At 39.2% G+C, this 27,602-nt stretch overlaps 1 protein-coding gene and 2 long non-coding RNA genes across 3 annotated transcripts; all 3 read right to left on the bottom strand.

Moving 5' to 3' along the window:
• Positions 1–2,975: 2,975 nt before the first annotated feature.
• LOC125493233 (uncharacterized) lies at positions 2,976–4,589 on the bottom strand. The gene is made up of 2 exons (XR_008967811.1): positions 4,520–4,589; positions 2,976–3,212 (listed from the first exon to the last, which is right to left on the bottom strand). It is a non-coding gene; the product is annotated as an uncharacterized LOC125493233 (long non-coding RNA).
• Positions 4,590–10,123: 5,534 nt separating this feature from the next.
• Positions 10,124–13,403, bottom strand: LOC125493487 (uncharacterized). Its single transcript, XM_048636878.2, has 3 exons — positions 13,155–13,403; positions 12,996–13,064; positions 10,124–11,667 (listed from the first exon to the last, which is right to left on the bottom strand). The coding sequence occupies exon 3, from the start codon at positions 11,052–11,054 to the stop codon at positions 10,257–10,259; it is 798 nt and encodes a 265-aa protein (XP_048492835.1). The 5' UTR covers positions 11,055–11,667; positions 12,996–13,064; positions 13,155–13,403; the 3' UTR covers positions 10,124–10,256.
• Positions 13,404–19,684: 6,281 nt separating this feature from the next.
• Positions 19,685–21,847, bottom strand: LOC125493282 (uncharacterized). The gene is made up of 3 exons (XR_007269795.2): positions 21,412–21,847; positions 21,253–21,321; positions 19,685–19,921 (listed from the first exon to the last, which is right to left on the bottom strand). It is a non-coding gene; the product is annotated as an uncharacterized LOC125493282 (long non-coding RNA).
• Between the last annotated feature and the right edge of the window lie 5,755 nt (positions 21,848–27,602).

The raw sequence follows: 27,602 nt of genomic DNA, 5'->3' as shown, positions 1-27,602 counted from the left end.
CGTTCCGTTACCTGACAAATATGTGCTTCCATAGCACCATCCCAGCCCTGATGGTTAATGGTCCGCTCTAAGAAGGGTCGAAGTTTCACCACTCGAGTATAACATTCTATTATAGCTCGATTTTTACTCAACCAATCCATACCCAGAATCACATCATATACACCTAAATCAAACATTATCAAATCTGCCTTCAAATCCACCTCCGCAATTCTAATACCACATTCTCTCACATATACTTACATCGGAAGGTAGTTTTATCAGGCAAAGTTACATTCAAATCACATGAAGTCACTTTGGGTTTTTCTCTATGCGGAATGCAAATAGATTTGAAATAAAAGAGTGGGATGCTCCGGAATCAAATAACACAAATGCAGGTAAATTACACACATCAAAGGTCCCGGTAATTACATTACCTTTCTGCTCTATAATCTCTGGCTCCTCAGATGGCTCAGACTTAAGGGCAAATGCTCTCCAGGCGCTTTCGATACTCCTTTTTGGTTACGACCCGAGCTCGATTCACCAGCCGCTTTCAGCAGCAACACCTCACCAGGTCGCTGATTACCTTTAGCATTTCCTGATTGATTTAAAACGGGACACTCCTTGATTCTATGCCCCGTCTTCATGCATTTGAAACAAATGCTTTGCCCCTCACAGTTTTTCCCATAGTGATCTTTTCCACAACGCCGACACTTCCACTCCTTCTTTCCCCCTCCCCTATTTTAGCAGGGACTAAGGCCATGGACGTTCCGGCTGGATCCGTCTTAATTTTCTTGCTATCTCTGCTCCAGATTTTTCGTTCCCCTTCTTCTTTCTTTTCGAGTTTTCATCCTTTTGCTCAATCCGTTCATGTTCTAAGGCTCGATCATACAAATCCTCAAAGCTGTTATAGACCCCTATTCTTTTCTGGTACTTCAAATTTAACCCTCAAAAAATCGCATGGATTTTACCCTTTCGTTGCTAGTAAAGTCTGGAGCGAACCGCGCGAGTTCCATAAATTTGGCAGCATATTCTACTACCGTCATCTGCCCTTGCCTCAAAAACAAGAATTCATTCTCTTTTTTCCTTCTCAGTGCTGGAGGAAAGAACTTATTCCTCAACTTTTCCACGAACATTTCCCAGGTGAAATGGCTTGGGTGGAGGTTTTCTTAACTGTACCCCACCACATATCCGCAGGGCCTTCCAGGTAAAAGGATGCCAGCTTTACCTCAAGTTCTCTGGACAGTTTACCACATCCAGCAGCTTTTCCATATATGCAATCCAGTCTTCAAATTTTACCGGATCCGCTTCGCCGTCATAGCCCCGTGGCTTATGAGCAGCAAGCCTCTTATAGAACTTCCCTTCCTCATTATCCCTATTTTGTTCCTGCTTTTCCAGGATTGCCAGCAATCGGGTATTCATTTCCCTTAGCTGACGTATCTGTTCGGCTTGAGAATTTTCCAGCTGTTCCTGTGGTTCATTGTTTTCCACATTCTGCTGGATCTCATTGGTCACGTTGATATGTGCCATAACCTATAAAATGATAACTGAATATTCTTAGTAATCCCCAAAATTTCCAAATTATTACATATAAGCTACTAAACACTTATTCCCAAAAGGATTGCAATTTTCCCCCTTTACATGTATAAGCACATATATTCATATCACAGATCATTCAAAATATATTATAACTTGAACATCTTAACTTCACAATACAATACAATAGTTCCATTGCCCAGAGTCGATCATCTCATCCTGACAATTCTTTTACACATACAATAAAAACTAAGGCTACTACCACTTCCTTCCACATCATCACTATGCTAATTCCTCCTAAAGAATGTTATATGGATCATATGCGTATCCACTGTCTTCGCTACTGGAGGATGGGGTTTCGGGAATGTAGTCGGGGTCACTCATCCATGAGTTACTTCCTCGAAATACTACTCCTGGCACTCCCGAGGGTCTCCTGAATCATCACTTGATCCTCTCGAATTACGTGACTGGGAGGAGCCATACTTGTAGCGGAATCTCCAGATCTTTGAGGTTGAGGTGGTACCATACTAGCAGCAGAGTTAGGGGGTGAACTCTTCCCCCTCTTCTTCTTTGGTATTCTACTGTGGCTATTCTGTTGTACATATCTATCCAGTACTGAGCATCCCGACCCATATCTTGCAAACTCGCTGCTGCTTAGCCCGTTCCATCTCCTCTAACACCTCCTCCGGTGTTCCTTCCCACCTGATCAAATTCTTATCAATATTATCTATAAACTCTCATTCAAATTCAACAAAGATGGTGTTGCCATAAACAAAACTAGCAATTTCCAGTAGGTCCAACGGAACAACACCCAGGGATGAAAATGTGGTAAGGTCTTGATGAGGGTGTATGCTTGAATAGCAGGTCGAGTGAAAGGGTTATGGTTTCCACTCCCATATAACTGGTTATACTCTTCTATGACATTGAGTTTTTCTCTAGCAAATACCAACGGATCCTCTCCTTCATTCCTCTTAACATCTGGTTCCTCCTGGTACCTTCGATTTCCATCACTACCAATCACCCAATATGCGTTGTTTCTCCATATTACTCTTGACCCATTACCATTACCACTTCCACTTGTAGACATCTAGTTGCACATACATAACACATAACTTAGATAATACACATAAGTATCACACACATAATCTACACACATTATTTGCCCTACTGAGCATGTTACTCTTACCATCATAGCATTTCTTAGCTTCCTTGAACATGATCAATCAATCATTTAAAACATTTATGTTTAAAACAATTGAATACCTATATGAAGATAAGTATCAAAATCACATTTTCATTTTTCTTTAAAATTAAGAAAACCTTGGCTCGGATACCACTTGTAACAGCCCCCGTCCTAGCTTATGTTAAATATTAATTAAAAACTATACTTCTAGCAATAGCGGAAGCAAAATCATAATCAAACGTTACGGAGGCTGTCACCTGCTGGAGTCAACCCATTAATATGGTTGAATTGACTCTACGAGCTAATCTTAAAATAAACATTCATCACATATGAAATTAAGTTAGTTATTACAGACCCAAAAGAAAGTTATAAAATAAAGTTAAACAGTGTTCATGAGCAGAAGTAAGTTGCAAAATATGATCATGTTCAAGCTTGCATCCACTATGACAGTTGAGACATGACTTCACTACAGCTCATCCCTCGGACTACCTTAGCTTGCTTTTCCCTGCACAAGAGTCTGCCCCACCAGGACAGGTTCATAGAACAAATAAAAATCAGTTTACACTGGTATGCAAATCAATCCAGAAATAGATTTATGGTGGCTGAAAACAAGGAGTGATCACACCCAAGGTAATTTACAAATCAATATTCAAGAAATAACCTTCCTCGTAAGAATACCAATTCGAAATGTTCACAAGTTTATAGCAAACGTCCACATACAAACAATTTTGAAAACGTTTAGCTTGAGGGCGTAGGAAGAAGATATCACAATGAGGTGTATTAGAATACAACCTCCACACAATTCGGGTTTAAACTCCTACTATTTTCTCGCTTGCAAGCTTTTATAGGACATGTCCTTTCACATGATACACACATTCCTCTTCACTACGCAAAAACGAATTCTCATTCTTTAATAACGAATACACTTACTAAAACGGTTTGTAAGAAGTTATACTAAAAGTTAAGCTTATATAAAATGATTTAAGGTTTGGTAGGATGGATTAATGGACTTAGGACAGTATAGCTACATGATTTTAGGAATGCCAAAAATAGTTTTAAAGAATCCACACAATCATCTAACTAATCATAAGAATAATCAGGTTTTGATTGCGAAAAAGGGTGATTTCGGACCTCATACAAAGAATACTTTGAATAGAATTTGATCATCGATTTTGATTGAGTATATAATGAAACATTTATGTTAAGCTACTGTAAATACATCTATATATCATTGAAAATGTTTCCCTTAAAAAGATTATAGGCAACCCGATATAGTTCATTTTTAAAACGTAGTTTGTAAATAGTTTTCGGAACCTCTAATGTAATCTGAAATGATGTAGAAGATTCTTATCCAAGTATATCATGAACTCCATGTTTCTTTATCAAGAAACACTAATAATAAGTTCAATGAAATCCTTTCCAACATGATCACATTTCCAAGTAAAAATCACATAGTAAAACATGCCTTTAACCACACTTTTAGTATAAAACTTAACCTTCATCCTAAATGATGTTCTTAGCTATTAACACACACTTATATGATCACCTAATATCATCCAACCTACTGCCTACTTACAAAAATCCATCCATAATACCAAAAATCGCCATTCTTAACCAAAACAAGTAAAATCCACATACTATTCTTCCTAAGGTAAGAAAAGGAGTCCTTTTCATTTGTGTACCAACATGCAAGGGTTTAAACTTGTATAACATCAAATATAAAATCCAATAGCCATTCACAACAAAAATTCAGCCTTAATTTCGTTAAAACAAATCTAACAACTTCCATCATTTTTAATCTCCAAAAGCATTGAATCTGCATACCTTAACTTGTAAATGGTGTAACTCGACTTCTACTGCTCCTCAAGACTGGATTCTTGATTCTTTTTGATCTAAGACATAAAAGAACATCACACCAAAATTCTCATAAGAAAATACCTCAAGGAAGTACCTTAATTCAACCTAAACATTCACTATACTTACTGTTTCTTGATTGAGAAGATGGCCTTGCTTCTTGAACTTCCCGACTCTTAAAGCTAACTTTTACCTTCCCAGTATGCACCTATGTGTTTAGAATATGAATCAAGCTTTGCATGCAAGTTTTTATAGAGAAAAATTGAAGAAAACGAAGGAAGAACCAAGCTCTGCAATCTCGCAGGAGCTGGCGAGTGAGAGAGGTAAGAATGGTGTGTTCTGGCAGCAAGCTTTGTTGTGGTAATGTACTGAAATTTTTATGAGGTGTTGGTATGCATGTGAACCAAGTCTGGTATGTTTTATATCTCGTGATCTCTTCTTTAATAAGCCAAATGAGGTCTTTGTTCCTACTTGGTCTTCTGCAGGAATTTCTGATCTTCTTTTGTACTATCCTAAGCCTAATTTTTTTATATTGATTTGCTACTAGTGATCTAACCTTCCCAAGATGACTATTTTACTCAAAACATCCATAAATATACTCCTTAATTATTCAACCCATCTATATTAAAGAACTCCAAAGTCCATTCTTTTAAACACAAACCCTCAATTTTGCCTAATAGTTGAAACATGATTATTCCTATTTTCCACTAGTTTTCAATTTCCATAACTTAACTTATTAAAATAATATATCGATACTAAATGTTCCATGTAACGAGATAATATTATTATTTTTATATATATTCCTTCTAAATACTAATTACACACAAACACACATTATTTTTACACAACACTATCATAGTACGTATTTCCTACGTACGATCACGTTAAAATTCACAATTTAAGTTACTTAATCATATAATAATCCTTTATTATTTACCGGCTGTTACACGTTTCCCCCCTTAAGAAGTTTCGTCCCGAAACTTAAACGTACCTTAGAAAAGTTGCGATAGCGGTGCTTCATATCAGTCTCTTTTTCCCAATAGCCTCCTCCGAATTTTGACTGGACCACAATACCTTAACTAATGGTATGACTTGATTCCGTAGAACCTTTTTCGCGTCGGTCCAATATTCTGATAGGTCTTCTTCATAACTAAGAGTTTCATCAAGTTGCAATGGTTCATGAGATAACACATGGGAAGGATCGTGCATATATTTCCGAAGCTGTGATACATGGAACACATTATGGATGCGAGACAGTTCAGTAGGTAACGCAATTTCGTAAGCTACCTCCAACTCTTTTCAAGATTTCATAAGGTCCAATGAACTTCGGACTAAGTTTGCCTCGAATACCGAATCTCTTTACTCCTTTGGTAGGGGAAACTTTAAGGAAAACTTTATCTCCGACTTCAAATTCCAGTTTCCTCCTTCTTACTGTCTGCATATTTCTTCTGACGATCCTGAGCGATTTTCATCTTTTCCCGGATTATTCGGAATTTGATCCATAGTCTCTTGAAACCAATTCTGGTCCTACGGTACTATCTATCCTCAAATCTTCCCAACAAATCGGCGTTCGGCACTTTCGACCATACAGGGCTTCATATGGAGCCATTCCTATTGTGGCTTGATGACTGTTGTTATAAGAGAATTCTATCAAAGCCAAATGATCTTCCCAAGACCCTTGGAATTCCAAATACAAGGCTCGCAACATATCTTCCAATACCTGAATTGTACGTTCAGTTTGACCATCGGTAGCAGGATGAAATGCCGTACTAAATTTCAATGTTGTTCCGAAAGCTTCCTGAAGTTTCTCCCAGAAATGAGCCAGAAATCGGGGTCTCTATCCGAAACGATGCTTACTGGTACCCCATGAAGACGAACAATATTCCGAATGTAGGCATCAGCCATCTGCGACTGATTCCAAGTTCCCTTTATTGCAAGAAATCGCCCGTTTTGTGAGACGATCCACTATCACCCATATCGAGTCATTTCCTTTTTAGACCTTGGTAACCCTGACACGAAATCCATGGAGACAGAATCCCATTTCCACTCTGGAATAGGTAATGGTTGCAATAACCCAGGTGCCTTCTGGCGTTCAAACTTCACTTTTTGACATGTTAAACATCTCGCCACATATCTCGCTACCTCCTTCTTGAGGCCTTCCACCAGAAGTATTCTTAAGATCTCGACCATTTTGTCTCTACCAGGATGACTGAATACGGACTACTATGAGCTTCCTTCAAAATCCTCTGCTTAAATCCTGATCCTCGGGAACACACCATCGTCCCCTCATTCTAATACTTCCATCCTCATATTGCGCAAATTCCTGAGTTTCGCCATTTTTATCTTTTCTTTGATACCCTGCAAGAATGCATCTTGGTTTGCTTTTCCCGAATCTCTGAGTATAGGTCAGGTTGGACAGTTAAAGCATTAATGGTTCCTTCAATATCCCCTGAACGTACTAAGCGAGTTCAAATAACTCTATCTCTTTACTCAGTTCATCTGGCAATGCTGATAAAAAGCTTAATTCACTCCTTGGCCTTCTACTAAGTGCATCTGCCACCTTATTTGCTTTTCCGGGATGATATTGAATGTCGATGTCGTAATCTTTTAGCAACTCTAACCATCTTCTTTGCCTCATGTTCATATCTTTTTGAGTGAAGATATACTTCAAGCTTTTATGATCCGTGAACACCTTACATGAAACTCCGTACAAATAATGTCGCCATAACTTCAGAGCAAAGACAACTGCAGCTAATTCCAAATCATGCACTGGATAATTTTTCTCATGAGGTCGCAACTGTCGCGACGCGTAGGCTATCACTTTCCATGCTGCATCAACACACATCCCAAACCTTCCTGAGAAGCATCACTATAAATTTCAAACCCCTCAGTTCCGGAGGGAAGGGTCAGAATAGGAGCACTGGTTAACCTCCGCTTTAACTCTAAGAAGGCGGCTTCACATTTTTCATTCCATTGGAAACGGGAGTTTTTCCTGATTAAACTTGTGATGGGTAATGCTATTTTAGAGAAATTCTTCACAAATCGCCGATAATAACCTGCTAAACCCAGAAAACTCCGAACTTCGACACATTCTTCGGTGCTGGCCTTCTTCTACTGCCTTAATCTTGTCCGGATCTACAGAGATGCCTTCCTTAGACACCACATGTCCGAGAAACTTCACCTCCTCTAACCAGAAATCACATTTACTAAGCTTGGCATACAACTTTTCCTCTGGAGTGTAGCCAGGACAGTTCTCAGATGACCTTCATGTTCCTCACGATTCCTTGAGTATATCAAGATATCATCTATAAAGATAACCACAAATCGATCCAAGAACGGCTTAAAATAGCGTTGCATTAAATCCATAAAAGCCGCAGGCGCATTAGTCAATCCAAATGGCATAACTAAAAACTCGTAATGCCCTGTATCGAGTGCGGAAAGCTGTCTTTGGTATATCCTCCTCTACAATCCTCATCTGGTGATAACCAGACCTCAAATCAATCTTGGAGAATACACTCGCTCCCCTCAGCTGATCAAATAGATCATCAATTCTTGGTAAAGGATACCTATTCCGCACCGTGATCTTATTGATCTCTCGATAATCTATACATTGCTCATGGAGCCATCCTTTTTCTTGACGAACAACACTGGTGCTCCCCATGGAGACACACTAGGTCTGATATATCCCTTCTGCAACAACTCATCTAATTGCTTCTTTAATTCTACCATCTCAGCTGGGCCATCCTATACGGAGCTCTTGAGATCGGGGTAGCTCCCGGAATCAAATCTATATGAAAATCCACAACTCGATGTGGAGGCAACCCTGGTAAATCCTCCGGAAATACATCGGGAAATTCTTGAATTACCGGTATATTCATCAATTTTGATTCAGTTTCTCCTCGTTCCGTTACCTGACAAATATGTGCTTCCATAGCACCATCCCAGCCCTGATGGTTAATGGTCCGCTCTAAGAAGGGTCGAAGTTTCACCACTCGAGTATAACATTCTATTATAGCTCGATTTTTACTCAACCAATCCATACCCAGAATCACATCATATACACCTAAATCAAACATTATCAAATCTGCCTTCAAATCCACCTCCGCAATTCTAATACCACATTCTCTCACATATACTTACATCGGAAGGTAGTTTTATCAGGCAAAGTTACATTCAAATCACATGAAGTCACTTTGGGTTTTTCTCTATGCGGAATGCAAATAGATTTGAAATAAAAGAGTGGGATGCTCCGAATCAAATAACACAAATGCAGGTAAATTACACACATCAAAGGTCCCGGTAATTACATTACCTTTCTGCTCTATAATCTCTGGCTCCTCAGATGGCTCAGACTTAAGGGCAAATGCTCTCCCAGGCGCTTTCGATACTCCTTTTGGTTACGACCCGAGCTCGATTCACCAGCCGCTTTCAGCAGCAACACCTCACCAGGTCGCTGATTACCTTTAGCATTTCCTGATTGATTTAAAACGGGACACTCCTTGATTCTATGCCCCGTCTTCATGCATTTGAAACAAATGCTTTGCCCCTCACAGTTTTTCCCATAGTGATCTTTTCCACAACGCCGACACTTCCACTCCTTCTTTCCCCCCCCCTATTTTAGCAGGGACTAAGGCCATGGACGTTCCGGCTGGATCCGTCTTAATTTTCTTGCTACTCTCTGCTCCAGATTTTTCGTTCCCCTTCTTCTTTCTTTTCGAGTTTTCATCCTTTTGCTCAATCCGTTCATGTTCTAAGGCTCGATCATACAAATCCTCAAAGCTGTTATAGACCCCTATTCTTTTCTGGTACTTCAAATTTAACCCCTCAAAAAATCGCATGGATTTTACCCTTTCGTTGCTAGTAAAGTCTGGAGCGAACCGCGCGAGTTCCATAAATTTGGCAGCATATTCTACTACCGTCATCTGCCCTTGCCTCAAAAACAAGAATTCATTCTCTTTTTCCTTCTCGTGCTGGAGGAAAGAACTTATTCCTCAACTTTTCCACGAACATTTCCCAGGTGAAATGGCTTGGGTGGAGGTTTTCTTAACTGTACCCCACCACATATCCGCAGGGCCTTCCAGGTAAAAGGATGCCAGCTTTACCTCAAGTTCTCTGGACAGTTTACCACATCCAGCAGCTTTTCCATATATGCAATCCAGTCCTCGAATTTTACTGGATCCACTTCGCCGTCATAACCCCGTGGCTTATGAGCAGCAAGCCTCTTATAGAACTTCCCTTCCTCATTATCCCTATTTTGTTCCTGCTTTTCCAGGATTGCCAGCAATCGGGTATTCATTTCCCTTAGCTGACGTATCTGTTCGGCTTGAGAATTTTCCAGCTGTTCCTGTGGTTCATTGTTTTCCACATTCTGCTGGATCTCATTGGTCACGTTGATATGTGCCATAACCTATAAAATGATAACTGAATATTCTTAGTAATCCCCAAAATTTCCAAATATTACATATAAGCTACTAAACACTTATTCCCAAAAAGGATTGCAATTTTCCCCACTTTACAGTATAAGCACATATATTCATATCACAGATCATTCAAAATATATTATAACTTGAACATCTTAACTTCACAATACAATACAATAGTTCCATTGCCCAGAGTCGATCATCTCATCCTGACAATTCTTTTACACATACAATAAAAACTAAGGCTACTACCACTTCCTTCCACATCATCACTATGCTAATTCCTCCTAAAGAATGTTATATGGATCATATGCGTATCCACTGTCTTCGCTACTGGAGGATGGGGTTTCGGGAATGTAGTCGGGGTCACTCATCCATGAGTTACTTCCTCGAAATACTACTCCTGGCACTCCCGAGGGTCCTCCTGAATCATCACTTGATCCTCTCGAATTACGTGACTGGGGAGGAGCCATACTTGTAGCGGAATCTCCAGATCTTTGAGGTTGAGGTGGTACCATACTAGCAGCAGAGTTAGGGGGTGTAGGAACTCTTCCCCCTCTTCTTCTTTGGTATTCTACTGTGGCTATTCTGTTGTACATATCTATCCAGTACTGAGCATCCCGACCCATATCTTGCAAACTCGCTGCCTGCTTAGCCCGTTCCATCTCCTCTAACACCTCCTCCGGTGTTCCTTCCCACCTGATCAAATTCTTATCAATATTATCTATAACACTCTCATTCAAATTCAACAAAGATGGTGTTGCCATAAACAAAACTAGCAATTTCCAGTAGGTCCAACGGAACAACACCCAGGGATGAAAATGTGGTAAGGTCTTGATGAGGGTGTATGCTTGAATAGCAGGTCGAGTGAAAGGGTTATGGTTTCCACTCCCATATAACTGGTTATACTCTTCTATGACATTGAGTTTTTCTCTAGCAAATACCAACGGATCCTCTCCTTCATTCCTCTTAACATCTGGTTCCTCCTGGTACCTTCGATTTCCATCACTACCAATCACCCAATATGCGTTGTTTCTCCATATTACTCTTGACCCATTACCATTACCACTTCCACTTGTAGACATCTAGTTGCACATACATAACACATAACTTAGATAATACACATAAGTATCACACACATAATCTACACACATTATTTGCCCTACTGAGCATGTTACTCTTACCATCATAGCATTTCTTAGCTTCCTTGAACATGATCAATCAATCATTTAAAACATTTATGTTTAAAACAATTGAATACCTATATGAAGATAAGTATCAAAATCACATTTTCATTTTTCTTTAAAATTAAGAAAACCTTGGCTCGGATACCACTTGTAACAGCCCCCGTCCTAGCTTATGTTAAATATTAATTAAAAACTATACTTCTAGCAATAGCGGAAGCAAAATCATAATCAAACGTTACGGAGGCTGTCACCTGCTGGAGTCAACCCATTAATATGGTTGAATTGACTCTACGAGCTAATCTTAAAATAAACATTCATCACATATGAAATTAAGTTAGTTATTACAGACCCAAAAGAAAGTTATAAAATAAAGTTAAACAGTGTTCATGAGCAGAAGTAAGTTGCAAAATATGATCATGTTCAAGCTTGCATCCACTATGACAGTTGAGACATGACTTCACTACAGCTCATCCCTCGGACTACCTTAGCTTGCTTTTCCCTGCACAAGAGTCTGCCCCCACCAGGACAGGTTCATAGAACAAATAAAAATCAGTTTACACTGGTATGCAAATCAATCCAGAAATAGATTTATGGTGGCTGAAAACAAGGAGTGATCACACTCCAAGGTAATTTACAAATCAATATGTCAAGAGAATAAACCTTCCTCGTAAGAATACACATTCGAAATGTTCACAAGTTTATAGCAAACGTCCACATACCAACACAATTTTGAAAACGTTTAGCTTGAGGGCGTAGGAAGAAGATATCACAATGAGGTGTATTAGAATACAACCTCCACACAATTCGGAGTTTAAACTCCTACTATTTTCTCGCTTGCAAGCTTTTATAGGACATGTCCTTTCACATGATACACACATTCCTCTTCACTACGCAAAAACGAATTCTCATTCTTTAATAACGAATACACTTACTAAAACGGTTTGTAAGAAGTTATACTAAAAGTTAAGCTTATAAAAATGATTTAAGGTTTGGTTAAGGATGGATTAATGGACTTAGGACAGTAGCTACATTTTAGGAATGCCAAAAATAGTTTTAAAGAATCCACACAATCGATCTAACTAATCATAAGAATAATCTAGGTTTTGATGTGCGAAAAAGGGTGATTTCGGACCTCATACAAAGAATACTTTGAATAGAATTTGATCATCGATTTTGATTGAGTAATATAAGTGAAACATTTATGTTTAAGCTACTGTAAATACATCTATATATCATTGAAAATGTTTTCCTTAAAAAGATTATAGGCAACCCGATATAGTTCATTTTTAAAACGTAGTTTGTAAATAGTTTTCGGAACCTCTAATGGAATCTGAAATGATGTAGAAGATTCTTATCCAAGTATATCATGAACTCCATGTTTCTTTATCAAGAATAACTAATAATAAGTTCAATGAAATCCTTTTCCAACATTGATCACATTTCCAAGTAAAAATCACATAGTAAAACATGCCTTTAACCACACTTTTTAGTATAAAACTTAACCTTCATCCTAAATGATGTTCTTAGCTATTAACACACACTTATATGATCACCTAATATCATCCAACCTACTGCCTACTTACCGAAAATCCATCCATAATACCAAAAATCGCCATTCTTAACCAAAACAAGTAAAATCCACATACTATTCTTCCTAAGGTAAGAAAAGGAGTCCTTTTTCATTTGTTGTACCAACATGCAAGGGTTTAAACTTGTATAACATCAAAATATAAAATCCAATAGCCATTCACAACAAAAATTCAGCCTTAATTTCGTTCTAAAACAAATCTAACAACTTCCATCATTTTTAATCTCCAAAAAGGCATTGAATCTGCATACCTTAATTTGTAAATGGTGTAACTCGACTTCTACTGCTCCTCAAGACTGGATTCTTGATTCTTTTTGATCCTAAGACATTAAAGAACATTCACACCAAATTTCATAAGAAAATACCTCAAGGAAGTACCTTAATTCAACCTAAACATTCACTATACTTACTGTTTCCTTGATTGAAGAAGATGGCCTTGCTTCTTGAACTTCCCGACTCTTAAAGCTCGAACTTTTACCTTCCCAGTATGCACCTATGTGTTTAGAATATGAATCAAGCTTTGCATGCAAGTTTTTTATAGAGAAAAATTGAAGAAAACGAAGGAAGAACCAAGCTCTACAATCTCGCAGGAGCTGGCGAGTGAGAGAGGTAAGAATGGTGTGTTCTGGGCAGCAAGCTTTTGTTGTGGTAATGTACTCAAATTTTTATGAGGTGTTGGTATGCATGTGAACCAAGTCTGGGTATGTTTTATATCTCGTGATCTCTTCTTTAATAAGCCAAATGAGGTCTTTGTTCCTACTTGGTCTTCTGCAGGAATTTCTGATCTTCTTTTGTACTATCCTAAGCCTAATTTTTTATATTGATTTGCTTACTAGTGATCTAACCTTCCCCAAGATGACTATTTTACTCAAAACATCCATAACATATACTCCTTAATTTATATCAACACATCTATATTAAAGAACTCCAAAGTCCATTCTTCTAAACACAACCCTCAATTTGCCTAATAGTTGAAACATGATTATTCCTATTTTCCACTAGTTTTCAATTTCCATAACTTAACTTATTAAAATAATATATCGATACTAAATGTTCCCATGTAACGAGATAATATTGTTATTTTTATATAATTCCTTCTAAGTACTAATTACACACAAACACACATTATTTTTACACACAACTCATCATACATATTTCCTACGTACGATCACGTTAAAATTCCACAATTTAAGTTACTTAATCATATAATAATCCTTTATTATTTACCGGCTGTTACACGTCCTATGCAACAAGGGGTGTGTTGGTGAATTCAGTTTTGGTGAACTTCCCGACTGTTATGGATGCGAGACAGTTCAGTAGGTAACGCAATTTCGTAAGCTACCTCGCCAACTCTTTTCAAGATTTCATAAGGTCCAATGAACTTCGGACTAAGTTTGCCTCGAATACCGAATCTCTTTACTCCTTTGGTAGGGGAAACTTTAAGGAAAACTTTATCTCCGACTTCAAATTCCAGTTTCCTCCTTCTTATGTCTGCATATTTCTTCTGACGATCCTGAGCGATTTTCATCTTTTCCCGGATTATTCGAATTTGATCCATAGTCTCTTGAACCAATTCTGGTCCTACCGGTACTCTATTCCTCAAATCTTCCCAACAAATCGGCGTTCGGCACTTTCGACCATACAGGGCTTCATATGGAGCCATTCCTATTGTGGCTTGATGACTGTTGTTGTAAGAGAATTCTATTAAAGCTAAATAATCTTCCCAAGACCCTTGGAATTCCAAAAACAAGCTCGCAACATATCTTCCAATACCTGAATTGTACGTTCAGTTTGACCATCGGTAGCAGGATGAAATGCCGTACTAAATTTCAATGTTGTTCCGAAAGCTTCCTGAAGTTTCTCCCAGAAATGAGCCAGAAATCGGGGGTCTCTATCCGAAACGATGCTTACTGGTACCCCATGAAGACGAACAATATTCCGAATGTAGGCATCAGCCATCTGCGACTGATTCCAAGTTCCCTTTATTGCAAGAAATCGCGCCGTTTTGGTAGACGATCCACTATCACCCATATCGAGTCATTTCCCTTTTTAGACCTTGGTAACCCTGACAGAAATCCATGGAGACAGAATCCCATTTCCACTCTGGAATAGGTAATGGTTGCAATAACCCAGGTGCCTTCTGGCGTTCAAACTTCACTTTTTGACATGTTAAACATCTCGCCACATATCTCGCTACCTCCTTCTTGAGGCCTTTCCACCAGAAGTATTCTTAAGATCTCGACCATTTTGTCTCTACCAGGATGTACTGAATACGGACTACTATGAGCTTCCTTCAAAATCCTCTGCCTTAAATCCTGATCCTCGGGAACACACCATCGTCCCCTCATTCTAATACTTCCATCCTCATATTGCGCAAATTCCTGAGTTTCGCCATTTTTTATCTTTTCTTTGATACCCTGCAAGAATGCATCTTGGCTTTGCTTTTCCCGAATCTCTGAGTATAGGTCAGGTTGGACAGTTAAAGCATTAATGGTTCCTTCAATATCCCCTGAACGTACTAAGCGAGTTCAAATAACTCTATCTCTTTACTCAGTTCATCTGGCAATGCTGATAAAAAGCTTAATTCACTCCTTGGCCTTCTACTAAGTGCATCTGCCACCTTATTTGCTTTTCCGGGATGATATTGAATGTCGATGTCGTAATCTTTTAGCAACTCTAACCATCTTCTTTGCCTCATGTTCATATCTTTTTGAGTGAAGATATACTTCAGACTTTTATGATCCGTGAACACCTTACATGAAACTCCGTACAAATAATGTCGCCATAACTTCAGAGCAAAGACAACTGCAGCTAATTCCAAATCATGCACTGGATAATTTTTCTCATGAGGTCGCAACTGTCGCGACGCGTAGGCTATCACTTTTCCATGCTGCATCAACACACATCCCAAACCTTCCTGAGAAGCATCACTATAAATTTCAAACCCCTCAGTTCCGGAGGGAAGGGTCAGAATAGGAGCACTGGTTAACCTCCGCTTTAACTCTAAGAAGGCGGCTTCACATTTTTCATTCCATTGGAAACGGGAGTTTTTCCTGATTAAACTTGTGATGGGTAATGCTATTTTAGAGAAATTCTTCACAAATCGCCGATAATAACCTGCTAAACCCAGAAAACTCCGAACTTCGGACACATTCTTCGGTGCTGGCCATTCTTCTACTGCCTTAATCTTGTCCGGATCTACAGAGATGCCTTCCTTAGACACCACATGTCCGAGAAACTTCACCTCCTCTAACCAGAAATCACATTTACTAAGCTTGGCATACAACTTTTCCTCTGGAGTGTAGCCAGGACAGTTCTCAGATGACCTTCATTTCCTCACGATTCCTTGAGTATATCAAGATATCATCTATAAAGATAACCACAAATCGATCCAAGAACGGCTTAAAATAGCGTTGCATTAAATCCATAAAAGCCGCAGGCGCATTAGTCAATCCAAATGGCATAACTAAAAACTCGTAATGCCTGTATCGAGTGCGGAAAGCTGTCTTTGGTATATCCTCCTCTACAATCCTCATCTGGTGATAACCAGACCTCAAATCAATCTTGGAGAATACACTCGCTCCCCTCAGCTGATCAAATAGATCATCAATTCTTGGTAAAGGATACCTATTCCGCACCGTGATCTTATTGATCTTCGATAATCTATACATAGTCTCATGGAGCCATCCTTTTTCTTGACGAACAACACTGGTGCTCCCCATGGAGACACACTAGGTCTGATATATCCCTTCTGCAACAACTCATCTAATTGCTTCTTTAATTCTACCATCTCAGCTGGGCCATCCTATACGGAGCTCTTGAGATCGGGGTAGCTCCCGGAATCAAATCTATATGAAAATCCACAACTCGATGTGGAGGCAACCCTGGTAAATCCTCCGGAAATACATCGGGAAATTCTTGAATTACCGGTATATTCATCAATTTTGATTCAGTTTCTCCTCGTTCCGTACCTGACAAATATGTGCTTCCATAGCACCATCCCAGCCCTGATGGTTAATGGTCCGCTCTAAGAAGGGTCGAAGTTTCACCACTCGAGTATAACATTCTATTATAGCTCGATTTTTACTCAACCAATCCATACCCAGAATCACATCATATACACCTAAATCAAACATTATCAAATCTGCCTTCAAATCCACCTCCGCAATTCTAATACCACATTCTCTCAACATATACTTACATCGGAAGGTAGTTTTATCAGGCAAAGTTACATTCAAATCACATGAAGTCACTTTGGGTTTTTTCTATGCGGAATGCAAATAGATTTGAAATAAAAGAGTGGGATGCTCCGGAATCAAATAAACAAATGCAGGTAAATTACACACATCAAAGGTCCCGGTAATTACATTACCTTTCTGCTCTATAATCTCTGGCTCCTCAGATGGCTCAGACTTAAGGGCAAATGCTCTCCCAGGCGCTTTCGATACTCCTTTTTGGTTACGACCCGAGCTCGATTCACCAGCCGCTTTCAGCAGCAACACCTCACCAGGTCGCTGATTACCTTTAGCATTTCCTGATTGATTTAAAACGGGACACTCCTTGATTCTATGCCCCGTCTTCATGCATTTGAAACAAATGCTTTGCCCCTCACAGTTTTTCCCATAGTGATCTTTTCCACAACGCCGACACTTCCACTCCTTCTTTCCCCCTCCCCTATTTTAGCAGGGACTAAGGCCATGGACGTTCCGGCTGGATCCGTCTTAATTTTCTTGCTACTCTCTGCTCCAGATTTTTCGTTCCCCTTCTTCTTTCTTTTCGAGTTTTCATCCTTTTGCTCAATCCGTTCATGTTCTAAGGCTCGATCATACAAATCCTCAAAGCTGTTATAGACCCCTATTCTTTTCTGGTACTTCAAATTTAACCCCTCAAAAAATCGCATGGATTTTACCCTTTCGTTGCTAGTAAAGTCTGGAGCGAACCGCGAGTTCCATAAATTTGGCAGCATATTCTACTACTCGTCATCTGCCCTTGCCTCAAAAACAAGAATTCATTCTCTTTTTTCCTTCTCAGTGCTGGAGGAAAGAACTTATTCCTCAACTTTTCCACGAACATTTCCCAGGTGTAAATGGCTTGGGTGGAGGTTTTCTTAACTGTACCCCACCACATATCCGCAGGGCCTTCCAGGTAAAAGGATGCCAGCTTTACCCTCAAGTTCTCTGGACAGTTTACCACATCCAGCAGCTTTTCCATATATGCAATCCAGTCTTCAAATTTTACCGGATCCGCTTCGCCGTCATAGCCCCGTGGCTTATGAGCAGCAAGCCTCTTATAGAACTTCCCTTCCTCATTATCCCTATTTTGTTCCTGCTTTTCCAGGATTGCCAGCAATCGGGTATTCATTTCCCTTAGCTGACGTATCTGTTCGGCTTGAGAATTTTTTAGCTGTTCCTGTGGTTCATTGTTTTCCACATTCTGCTGGATCTCATTGGTCACGTTGATATGTGCCATAACCTATAAAATGATAACTGAATATTCTTAGTAATCCCCAAAATTTCCAAATTATTACATATAAGCTACTAAACACTTATTCCCAAAAAGGATTGCAATTTTCCCCACTTTACATGTATAAGCACATATATTCATATCACAGATCATTCAAAATATATTATAACTTGAACATCTTAACTTCACAATCAATCAATAGTTCCATTGCCAGAGTCGATCATCTCATCCTGACAATTCTTTTACACATACAATAAAAACTAAGGCTACTACCACTTCCTTCCACATCATCACTATGCTAATTCCTCCTAAAGAATGTTATATGGATCATATGCGTATCCACTGTCTTCGCTACTGGAGGATGGGGTTTCGGGAATGTAGTCGGGGTCACTCATCCATGAGTTACTTCCTCGAAATACTACTCCTGGCACCCCGAGGGTCCTCCTGAATCATCACTTGATCCTCTCGAATTACGTGACTGGGGAGGAGCCATACTTGTAGCGGAATCTCCAGATCTTTGAGGTTGAGGTGGTACCATACTACAGCAGAGTTAGGGGGTGTAGGAACTCTTCCCCCTCTTCTTCTTTGGTATTCTACTGTGGCTATTCTGTTGTACATATCTATCCAGTACTGAGCATCCCGACCCATATCTTGCAAACTCGCTGACTGCTTAGCCCGTTCCATCTCCTCTAACACCTCCTCCGGTGTTCCTTCCCACCTGATCAAATTCTTATCAATATTATCTATAACACTCTCATTCAAATTCAACAAAGATGGTGTTGCCATAAACAAAACTAGCAATTTCCAGTAGGTCCAACGGAACAACACCCAGGGATGAAAATGTGGTAAGGTCTTGATGAGGGTGTATGCTTGAATAGCAGGTCGAGTGAAAGGGTTATGGTTTCCACTCCCATATAACTGGTTATACTCTTCTATGACATTGAGTTTTTTCTAGCAAATACCAACGGATCCTCTCCTTCATTCCTCTTAACATCTGGTTCCTCCTGGTACCTTCGATTTCCATCACTACCAATCACCCAATATGCGTTGTTTCTCCATATTACTCTTGACCCATTACCATTACCACTTCCACTTGAGACATCTAGTTGCACATACATAACACATAACTTAGATAATACACATAAGTATCACACACATAATCTACACACATTATTTGCCCTACTGAGCATGTTACTCTTACCATCATAGCATTTCTTAGCTTCCTTGAACATGATCAATCAATCATTTAAAACATTTATGTTTAAAACAATTGAATACCTATATGAAGATAAGTATCAAAATCACATTTTCATTTTTCTTTAAAATTAAGAAAACCTTGGCTCGGATACCACTTGTAACAGCCCCCGTCCTAGCTTATGTTAAATATTAATTAAAACTATACTTCTAACAATAGCGGAAGCAAAATCATAATCAAACGTTACGGAGGCTGTCACCTGCTGGAGTCAACCCATTAATATGGTTGAATTGACTCTACGAGCTAATCTTAAAATAAACATTCATCACATATGAAATTAAGTTAGTTATTACAGACCCAAAAGAAAGTTATAAAATAAAGTTAAACAGTGTTCATGAGCAGAAGTAAGTTGCAAAATATGATCATGTTCAAGCTTGCATCCACTATGACAGTTGAGACATGACTTCACTACAGCTCATCCCTCGGACTACCTTAGCTTGCTTTTCCCTGCACAAGAGTCTGCCCCCACCAGGACAGGTTCATAGAACAAATAAAAATCAGTTTACACTGGTATGCAAATCAATCCAGAAATAGATTTATGGTGGCTGAAAACAAGGAGTGATCACACTCCAAGGTAATTTACAAATCAATATGTCAAGAGAATAAACCTTCCTCGTAAGAATACACATTCGAAATGTTCACAAGTTTATAGCAAACGTCCACATACCAACACAATTTTGAAAACGTTTAGCTTGAGGGCGTAGGAAGAAGATATCACAATGAGGTGTATTAGAATACAACCTCCACACAATTCGGAGTTTAAACTCCTACTATTTTCTCGCTTGCAAGCTTTTATAGGACATGTCCTTTCACATGATACACACATTCCTCTTCACTACGCAAAAACGAATTCTCATTCTTTAATAACGAATACACTTACTAAAACGGTTTGTAAGAAGTTATACTAAAAGTTAAGCTTATAAAAATGATTTAAGGTTTGGTTAAGGATGGATTAATGGACTTAGGACAGTAGCTACATGATTTTAGGAATGCCAAAAATAGTTTTAAAGAATCCACACAATCGATCTAACTAATCATAAGAATAATCTAGGTTTTGATGTGCGAAAAAGGGTGATTTCGGACCTCATACAAAGAATACTTTGAATAGAATTTGATCATCGATTTTGATTGAGTAATATAAGTGAAACATTTATGTTTAAGCTACTGTAAATACATCTATATATCATTGAAAATGTTTTCCTTAAAAAGATTATAGGCAACCCGATATAGTTCATTTTTAAAACGTAGTTTGTAAATAGTTTTCGGAACCTCTAATGGAATCTGAAATGATGTAGAAGATTCTTATCCAAGTATATCATGAACTCCATGTTTCTTTATCAAGAATAACTAATAATAAGTTCAATGAAATCCTTTTCCAACATTGATCACATTTCCAAGTAAAAATCACATAGTAAAACATGCCTTTAACCACACTTTTTAGTATAAAACTTAACCTTCATCCTAAATGATGTTCTTAGCTATTAACACACACTTATATGATCACCTAATATCATCCAACCTACTGCCTACTTACCGAAAATCCATCCATAATACCAAAAATCGCCATTCTTAACCAAAACAAGTAAAATCCACATACTATTCTTCCTAAGGTAAGAAAAGGAGTCCTTTTTCATTTGTTGTACCAACATGCAAGGGTTTAAACTTGTATAACATCAAAATATAAAATCCAATAGCCATTCACAACAAAAATTCAGCCTTAATTTCGTTCTAAAACAAATCTAACAACTTCCATCATTTTTAATCTCCAAAAAGGCATTGAATCTGCATACCTTAATTTGTAAATGGTGTAACTCGACTTCTACTGCTCCTCAAGACTGGATTCTTGATTCTTTTTGATCCTAAGACATAAAAGAACATTCACACCAAATTTCATAAGAAAATACCTCAAGGAAGTACCTTAATTCAACCTAAACATTCACTATACTTACTGTTTCCTTGATTGAAGAAGATGGCCTTGCTTCTTGAACTTCCCGACTCTTAAAGCTCGAACTTTTACCTTCCCAGTATGCACCTATGTGTTTAGAATATGAATCAAGCTTTGCATGCAAGTTTTTTATAGAGAAAAATTGAAGAAAACGAAGGAAGAACCAAGCTCTACAATCTCGCAGGAGCTGGCGAGTGAGAGAGGTAAGAATGGTGTGTTCTGGGCAGCAAGCTTTTGTTGTGGTAATGTACTCAAATTTTTATGAGGTGTTGGTATGCATGTGAACCAAGTCTGGGTATGTTTTATATCTCGTGATCTCTTCTTTAATAAGCCAAATGAGGTCTTTGTTCCTACTTGGTCTTCTGCAGGAATTTCTGATCTTCTTTTGTACTATCCTAAGCCTAATTTTTTTATATTGATTTGCTTACTAGTGATCTAACCTTCCCCAAGATGACTATTTTACTCAAAACATCCATAACATATACTCCTTAATTTATATCAACCCATCTATATTAAAGAACTCCAAAGTCCATTCTTTAAACACAACCCTCAATTTGCCTAATAGTTGAAACATGATTATTCCTATTTTCCACTAGTTTTCAATTTCCATAACTTAACTTATTAAAATAATATATCGATACTAAATGTTCCCATGTAACGAGATAATATTATTATTTTTATATATAATTCCTTCTAAGTACTAATTACACACAAACACACATTATTTTTACACACAACTCATCATACGTATTTCCTACGTACGATCACGTTAAAATTCCACAATTTAAGTTACTTAATCATATAATAATCCTTTATTATTTACCGGCTGTTACACGTTTCCTCCCTTAAGAAGTTTCGTCCCGAAACTTAAACCGTACCTTAGAAAAGTTGCGGATAGCGGTGCTTCATATCAGTCTCTTTTTCCCAAGTAGCCTCCTCCGAATTTTGACTGGACCACAATACCTTAACTAATGGTATGACTTGATTCCGTAGAACCTTTTCGCGTCGGTCCAATATTCTGATAGGTCTTTCTCATAACTAAGAGTTTCATCAAGTTGCAATGGTTCATGAGATAACACATGGGAAGGATCGTGCATATATTTCCGAAGTTGTGATACATGGAACACATTATGGATGCGAGACAGTTCAGTAGGTAACGCAATTTCGTAAGCTACCTCGCCAACTCTTTTCAAGATTTCATAAGGTCCAATGAACTTCGGACTAAGTTTGCCTCGAATACCGAATCTCTTTACTCCTTTGGTAGGGGAAACTTTAAGGAAAACTTTATCTCCGACTTCAAATTCCAGTTTCCTCCTTCTTATGTCTGCATATTTCTTCTGACGATCCTGAGCGATTTTCATCTTTTCCCGGATTATTCGAATTTGATCCATAGTCTCTTGAACCAATTCTGGTCCTACCGGTACTCTATTCCTCAAATCTTCCCAACAAATCGGCGTTCGGCACTTTCGACCATACAGGGCTTCATATGGAGCCATTCCTATTGTGGCTTGATGACTGTTGTTGTAAGAGAATTCTATTAAAGCTAAATAATCTTCCCAAGACCCTTGGAATTCCAAAATACAAGCTCGCAACATATCTTCCAATACCTGAATTGTACGTTCAGTTTGACCATCGGTAGCAGGATGAAATGCCGTACTAAATTTCAATGTTGTTCCGAAAGCTTCCTGAAGTTTCTCCCAGAAATGAGCCAGAAATCGGGGGTCTCTATCCGAAACGATGCTTACTGGTACCCCATGAAGACGAACAATATTCCGAATGTAGGCATCAGCCATCTGCGACTGATTCCAAGTTCCCTTTATTGCAAGAAATGCGCCGTTTTGGTGAGACGATCCACTATCACCCATATCGAGTCATTTCCCTTTTTAGACCTTGGTAACCCTGACACGAAATCCATGGAGACAGAATCCCATTTCCACTCTGGAATAGGTAATGGTTGCAATAACCCAGGTGCCTTCTGGCGTTCAAACTTCACTTTTTGACATGTTAAACATCTCGCCACATATCTCGCTACCTCCTTCTTGAGGCCTTTCCACCAGAAGTAATTCTTAAGATCTCGTACCATTTTGTCTCTACCAGGATGTACTGAATACGGACTACTATGAGCTTCCTTCAAAATCCTCTGCCTTAAATCCTGATCCTCGGGAACACACCATCGTCCCCTCATTCTAATACTTCCATCCTCATATTGCGCAAATTCCTGAGTTTCGCCATTTTTTATCTTTTCTTTGATACCCTGCAAGAATGCATCTTGGCTTTGCTTTTCCCGAATCTCTGAGTATAGGTCAGGTTGGACAGTTAAAGCATTAATGGTTCCTTCAATATCCCCTGAACGTACTAGAGCGAGTTCAAATAACTCTATCTCTTTACTCAGTTCATCTGGCAATGCTGATAAAAAGCTTAATTCACTCCTTGGCCTTCTACTAAGTGCATCTGCCACCTTATTTGCTTTTCCGGGATGATATTGAATGTCGATGTCGTAATCTTTTAGCAACTCTAACCATCTTCTTTGCCTCATGTTCATATCTTTTTGAGTGAAGATATACTTCAGACTTTTATGATCCGTGAACACCTTACATGAAACTCCGTACAAATAATGTCGCCATAACTTCAGAGCAAAGACAACTGCAGCTAATTCCAAATCATGCACTGGATAATTTTTCTCATGAGGTCGCAACTGTCGCGACGCGTAGGCTATCACTTTTCCATGCTGCATCAACACACATCCCAAACCTTCCTGAGAAGCATCACTATAAATTTCAAACCCCTCAGTTCCGGAGGGAAGGGTCGGAATAGGAGCACTGGTTAACCTCCGCTTTAACTCTAAGAAGGCGGCTTCACATTTTTCATTCCATTGGAAACGGGAGTTTTTCCTGATTAAACTTGTGATGGGTAATGCTATTTTAGAGAAATTCTTCACAAATCGCCGATAATAACCTGCTAAACCCAGAAAACTCCGAACTTCGGACACATTCTTCGGTGCTGGCCATTCTTCTACTGCCTTAATCTTGTCCGGATCTACAGAGATGCCTTCCTTAGACACCACATGTCCGAGAAACTTCACCTCCTCTAACCAGAAATCACATTTACTAAGCTTGGCATACAACTTTTCCCTCGAGTGTAGCCAGGACAGTTCTCAGATGACCTTCATGTTCCTCACGATTCCTTGAGTATATCAAGATATCATCTATAAAGATAACCACAAATCGATCCAAGAACGGCTTAAAATAGCGTTGCATTAAATCCATAAAAGCCGCAGGCGCATTAGTCAATCCAAATGGCATAACTAAAAACTCGTAATGCCTGTATCGAGTGCGGAAAGCTGTCTTTGGTATATCCTCCTCTACAATCCTCATCTGTGATAACCAGACCTCAAATCAATCTTGGAGAATACACTCGCTCCCTCAGCTGATCAAATAGATCATCAATTCTTGGTAAAGGATACCTATTCCGCACCGTGATCTTATTGATCTCTCGATAATCTATAACATAGTCTCATGGAGCCATCCTTTTTCTTGACGAACAACACTGGTGCTCCCCATGGAGACACACTAGGTCTGATATATCCCTTCTGCAACAACTCATCTAATTGCTTCTTTAATTCTACCTCTCAGCTGGGCCATCCTATACGGAGCTCTTGAGATCGGGGTAGCTCCCGGAATCAAATCTATATGAAAATCCACAACTCGATGTGGAGGCAACCCTGGTAAATCCTCCGGAAATACATCGGGAAATTCTTGAATTACCGGTATATTCATCAATTTTGATTCAGTTTCTCCTCGTTCCGTTACCTGACAAATATGTGCTTCCATAGCACCATCCCAGCCCTGATGGTTAATGGTCCGCTCTAAGAAGGGTCGAAGTTTCACCACTCGAGTATAACATTCTATTATAGCTCGATTTTTACTCAACCAATCCATACCCAGAATCACATCATATACACCTAAATCAAACATTATCAAATCTGCCTTCAAATCCACCTCCGCAATTCTAATACCACATTCTCTCAACATATACTTACATCGGAAGGTAGTTTTATCAGGCAAAGTTACATTCAAATCACATGAAGTCACTTTGGGTTTTTTCTCTATGCGGAATGCAAATAGATTTGAAATAAAAGAGTGGGATGCTCCGGAATCAAATAACACAAATGCAGGTAAATTACACACATCAAAGGTCCCGGTAATTACATTACCTTTCTGCTCTATAATCTCTGGCTCCTCAGATGGCTCAGACTTAAGGGCAAATGCTCTCCCAGCGCTTTCGATACTCCTTTTGGTTACGACCCGAGCTCGATTCACCAGCCGCTTTCAGCAGCAACACCTCACCAGGTCGCTGATTACCTTTAGCATTTCCTGATTGATTTAAAACGGGACACTCCTTGATTCTATGCCCCGTCTTCATGCATTTGAAACAAATGCTTTGCCCCTCACAGTTTTTCCCATAGTGATCTTTTCCACAACGCCGACACTTCCACTCCTTCTTTCCCCCTCCCCCTATTTTAGCAGGGACTAAGGCCATGGACGTTCCGGCTGGATCCGTCTTAATTTTCTTGCTACTTCTGCTCCAATTTTTCGTTCCCCTTCTTCTTTCTTTTCGAGTTTTCATCCTTTTGCTCAATCCGTTCATGTTCTAAGGCTCGATCATACAAATCCTCAAAGCTGTTATAGACCCCTATTCTTTTCTGGTACTTCAAATTTAACCCCTCAAAAAATCGCATGGATTTTACCCTTTCGTTGCTAGTAAAGTCTGGAGCGAACCGCGCGAGTTCCATAAATTTGGCAGCATATTCTACTACCGTCATCTGCCCTTGCCTCAAAAACAAGAATTCATTCTCTTTTTTCCTTCTCAGTGCTGGAGGAAAAACTTATTCCTCAACTTTTCCACGAACATTTCCCAGGTGTAAATGGCTTGGGTGGAGGTTTTCTTAACTGTACCCCACCACATATCCGCAGGGCCTTCCAGGTAAAAAAATGCTAGCTTTACCCTCAAGTTCTCTGGACAGTTTACCACATCCAGCAGCTTTTCCATATATGCAATCCAGTCTTCAAATTTTACCGGATCCGCTTCGCCGTCATAGCCCCGTGGCTTATGAGCAGCAAGCCTCTTATAGAACTTCCCTTCCTCATTATCCCTATTTTGTTCCTGCTTTTCCAGGATTGCCAGCAATCGGGTATTCATTTCCCTTAGCTGACGTATCTGTTCGGCTTGAGAATTTTTTAGCTGTTCCTGTGGTTCATTTTTTCCACATTCTGCTGGATCTCATTGGTCACGTTGATATGTGCCATAACCTATAAAATGATAACTGAATATTCTTAGTAATCCCCAAAATTTCCAAATTATTACATATAAGCTACTAAACACTTATTCCCAAAAAGGATTGCAATTTTCCCCACTTTACATGTATAAGCACATATATTCATATCACAGATCATTCAAAATATTATAACTTGAACATCTTAACTTCACAATACAATACAATAGTTCCATTGCCAGAGTCGATCATCTCATCCTGACAATTCTTTTACACATACAATAAAAATAAGGCTACTACCACTTCCTTCCATCATCACTATGCTAATTCCTCCTAAAGAATGTTATATGGATCATATGCGTATCCACTGTCTTCGCTACTGGAGGATGGGGTTTCGGGAATGTAGTCGGGGTCACTCATCCATGAGTTACTTCCTCGAAATACTACTCCTGGCACCTCCGAGGGTCTCCTGAATCATCACTTGATCCTCTCGAATTACGTGACTGGGGAGGAGCCATACTTGTAGCGGAATCTCCAGATCTTTGAGGTTGAGGTGGTACCATACTAGCAGCAGAGTTAGGGGGTGTAGGAACTCTTCCCCTCTTCTTCTTTGGTATTCTACTGTGGCTATTCTGTTGTACATATCTATCCAGTACTGAGCATCCCGACACATATCTTGCAAACTCGCTGACTGCTTAGCCCGTTCCATCTCCTCTAACACCTCCTCCGGTGTTCCTTCCCACCTGATCAAATTCTTATCAATATTATCTATAACACTCTCATTCAAATTCAACAAAGATGGTGTTGCCATAAACAAAACTAGCAATTTCCAGTAGGTCCAACGGAACAACACCCAGGATGAAAATGTGGTAAGGTCTTGATGAGGGTGTATGCTTGAATAGGGGTGTTCGCGGTTTGGGTTT

This window comes from Beta vulgaris, chromosome 9, assembly GCF_026745355.1.
Source record: "Beta vulgaris subsp. vulgaris cultivar EL10 chromosome 9, EL10.2, whole genome shotgun sequence".
Taxonomy (NCBI): domain Eukaryota; kingdom Viridiplantae; phylum Streptophyta; class Magnoliopsida; order Caryophyllales; family Amaranthaceae; genus Beta; species Beta vulgaris.
The sequence above is the reverse complement of the archived record's forward strand: the minus strand, read 5'-3'. Positions and strand labels throughout refer to the sequence as shown.

Coding starts and splice junctions, on each gene's coding strand:
- LOC125493487 (XM_048636878.2), bottom strand. CDS start 11,054: ATGTCTACAAGTGGAAGTGGTAATGGTAATGGGTCAAGAGTAATATGG.